This window comes from Egretta garzetta, unplaced genomic scaffold (genome assembly GCF_000687185.1).
Source record: "Egretta garzetta isolate BGI_Z169 unplaced genomic scaffold, ASM68718v1 scaffold69, whole genome shotgun sequence".
NCBI classification, from domain to species: Eukaryota; Metazoa; Chordata; class Aves; order Pelecaniformes; family Ardeidae; genus Egretta; species Egretta garzetta.
Window position 1 is genome coordinate 3,587,795 of NW_009260790.1, and position 3,296 is coordinate 3,591,090.

The 3,296-nt window shown below is 50.4% G+C and overlaps 2 protein-coding genes across 7 annotated transcripts in view; both read right to left on the bottom strand.

The window, feature by feature from the left end:
• Positions 1–1,322, bottom strand: part of DDI2 (DNA damage inducible 1 homolog 2) — a 19,684-nt gene extending 18,362 nt beyond the window's left edge. For 3 of the 6 annotated variants that reach the window (XM_035901813.1, XM_035901811.1, XM_035901810.1), the window contains exon 1: positions 717–1,322. In XM_035901813.1, coding sequence (XP_035757706.1) covers positions 717–725 — 9 coding nt within the window. In that variant the 5' untranslated portion in view covers positions 726–1,322. The other 3 variants (XR_004842961.1, XM_035901812.1, XM_035901814.1) reach the window with 3 other exon arrangements.
• The window catches only part of KIF17 (kinesin family member 17), a 28,697-nt gene that overhangs the window by 1,297 nt on the left and 24,104 nt on the right, over positions 1–3,296 (bottom strand). The window lies entirely within an intron of this gene.

A 3,296-nucleotide genomic window follows, 5' to 3' on the forward strand; every position in this document is an offset into this window, starting at 1 on the left:
GTTCAGCAACAACAGGTTTGGTACAGGTCAGGGCTGGCAGAGCCACGTGGGAGAAGCTTTTGCAGCCCTTGTGTGGATGGGCTACAGCTCTACCTGATGCTATTGCAAGTAGCAGATCCAAAAAAAACCACCCCCCAAAACCCAATTACTCTACATCTTAAGGCCTGGAAGACACTACAAACTTCACTTTACTGCGGCAACTCTGAAATATTACCCAGAAATATTACACTAATGCACTCTAACAGCGGAGATCCATCGTCAGTGGTGGTGCCAAAGACAGGACAGAAAAAGCAAAAATAAGAACCCTGTAGGACGGCCATCAGAATTAGAGAAACACGCGCAATAGAAACAAGCATGAGCTTCCTACCTTCTCATTAACAACACGCTTAACAACCTCAGCGGTATTGCACCAGACTGGGTCCCTTCCAAAGCAAACACAGGGCCCTTAGCAAGCTATATTAAGGTGCGCAGACTCTGCTCTGATGCTTTGCAAGACATTACCGGCATAATTAAGGTCAGCTTGGCATGGGAAGAGTTCCCAGCACATCCTCTCACGTTACCGGACGCCTCCCGCCCAGCCTGATGCAGTAACGCCGCTGCCCGCAGAGAAAGCAAGCTTGTAATAAATCTGAGCTGCACGCGCAAATCTTAAATGGCAGCTTCCCTGCGCAGACACTCTGGAAGAGAGAAGTTAATCAGCTTAAGTGAGGTTTTACCTCTGCCATCTTGCTGGGATTGGATTTATGAGCGTTCGGCCTTAACACCTCAGACAATGAATTAAGCGCCCAGCACTCACTCTACATCTATTAGCAGCACGGCTTAACAGGCTTTTGGCCCATTCCGCTCTGCTGTAACAAACTGATTTAATTTTGCTGCCTTTTGATTATCTGGTTTGTAGCATATTTTAGAAGGTGAGCTTGTAGGCTGGCTGCTGGCCACGGGCTCTTCTGGAGGTGAGCCGGGCAGGGATGCAGGCACCGAAACCGCACGACAGTTGGATTTTGCCTGATGCCATAGAGTAGAACCTCCTTATGGAGCAAGGAACCCAAATCAAGAGTGCTAGATACCACCAGCAACCTGAAATCAATCCAAACTCAGAAGCCGTTAAATCTTCCTGTGCGCAGCCAAGGATGGGAGACGCAGGGCACATAGAGAAAGAGAAAGAAGTAACGGCGCTGCCAGAAGAATGTGGTTCTGCCGAGAGCCTCCTCATCCCCTCTCCAGAAAAGCCACCACCTCAGCGTGTGGAGGAAACCACAGCGAGCCAAATTATTTCCCCTTTGCTCGCCCAGCTCCTCTTATCACCGCAGCACGCCGGCAGCCATCCCCATTATCTCACGCTGCCCTCCGCGCCCTGCAACCGCAGCCACCCCTCGGAACCGCTGCAGCCCCCTGCTCGCCTCCACCCCAAACTGCAGCAGCCAGAATTAATTTCACAAAACAGCAGATTATTAAGACTGGGATTAACCCTCCTCCACACACAGCTGTGGTTTACCCCACCCTGCGCAACCCTTACTATTAAATTCATACTCTCCTCCTGCCAACGTGTCACCTTTAATGCAACGTGCACCTTGGTTATGGAAAAAATGGCAGTAAACCCACCAAGTTTGGCAAATGTAACACCACCTATTTGCAGAGGATGGTTTGAGCACGCAAAATCCTTCTCCACAACAAGCTGCTTCATCGATAAGTTGTATTTTTAAAGGTTTCTCCCCACTGCAGGTCCTCAAAACACTTCACAAACACCGGGCAGAAACAGGAGAGAAAGGAACAATAAATATGTGGCTAGAAAACATCAAAAAAAGGAAGCAGGATGATGCATAAATGGCAGACAGGCGAGCAGAGGTGGTTACGGAAAGCACAGCGCCGATCCCTGTTACCTGCGGCCGATATAATCGCAAAACTCCGCAGCGGTTTAATTGTGGTGGAGCAAAAACTCACAGCAAGGGAACTTCAGCAAAATATAAAAGCAGTGAAATCCATGACCACTCATTATCCTAAAACAAACCCAGAGCTGGGGGGGTTACCCAAGTGTAAGGGTGATGAAGCTGATGATGAGGAGTTTACGCTTCATGCACCCGGAGATATCAAAGCCACTGAGTGCTCACAGAGTCCCATGAGTAGAGGTTGTTCCCATCACAGGCCGTGAATTCGGGTGCCTCACTGGTGGCTGTGACAGACAGTGTGCAGGAGATGGGAACCTTTACAGGAGGTGGTTTTTTGCTTTCTACCAAAAATCAGGAGTTTTTCCCCTAAAGGAAAATCCACCTCAGCTTGATTTTCTACCCCTGCTTTGTCAAGCGCTTCCCTCTCAAAACCAACCTCTCATCCCAAAATAAAAGGCTCACCAAGAACAGAGGTAAAGCCAAACGCCACAGGTAAAGCACGGGGAACCTGCTGGGCGAGGGAACGCGCCAGCCTCACGGCTGCTGGTTCAGCCATTTTTCTGTCACTGGCTAATACTGGCTTGACAGGAAAAATACTTTATTAATTTAGACTAGGAAAGGGCTCGGGAAGCAAAAGCCGTCGCCACAAAACTCCACAAACTCTGTCAGGGGTGGCCAGTGCCCCGAGAAAAGGAGCTGACATTGCCCTGTCCAGCAACGCGTCGCCCCACTGGTAAATGGGTAAGAAATCACCAAAGAAAAAAAGCAGGACTAAACCCAAAACAGCGAGTAAACCCCAGACGGACGGACAAGAGCCACCCCCACGCCGCAGCCTGCCGTGTGTTTTGGCAGGCTTGTGATGAGCCAGCCCTCAATTTGGGACGGAGAGGGATCTGTGCTGGGGAAAACCGGGGGGACAAGTCGCTCGGTCCCCGCACCTGTGAGGAAAAAAAAGGGGGGGATAAAGCCTCAATTTGCCCTTTCCACCCCAGGGGCGAGCAGAGATTTAGCACAAATAAATAAACCCTTTCCCAACCATTTCAGCCTTGTTCCCCAGGGTTTGAGGAGAACCCGGGCCACCACCTTCCCTGCTCTCCAACTCCCCGTTCCTCTGGCTCCAAATCCTTCCTCGTTAAAACACCAAATTGCTCTGAAAAGTCAATATATAAAAAAAAAACCCAAAACCCACAATCAATTTTCTTTTCCTTTTCAGCTCTACCACGGGAGGAGACCCAGCCTTTGCCGGAGGGACTCCGGTAAGACATCGAGTCATCGGGGGACCCGGAGCCCTCTCCCGAGGGGAAGAAGAGGATTTTGAGGGAAAAGGGACGCGTTTTTCCCCAAAACCGAAAGGTCGGCGCGGGGAGGGACACACACACCCCCGAAATAGCCCCCAGACTCCGGGATCTG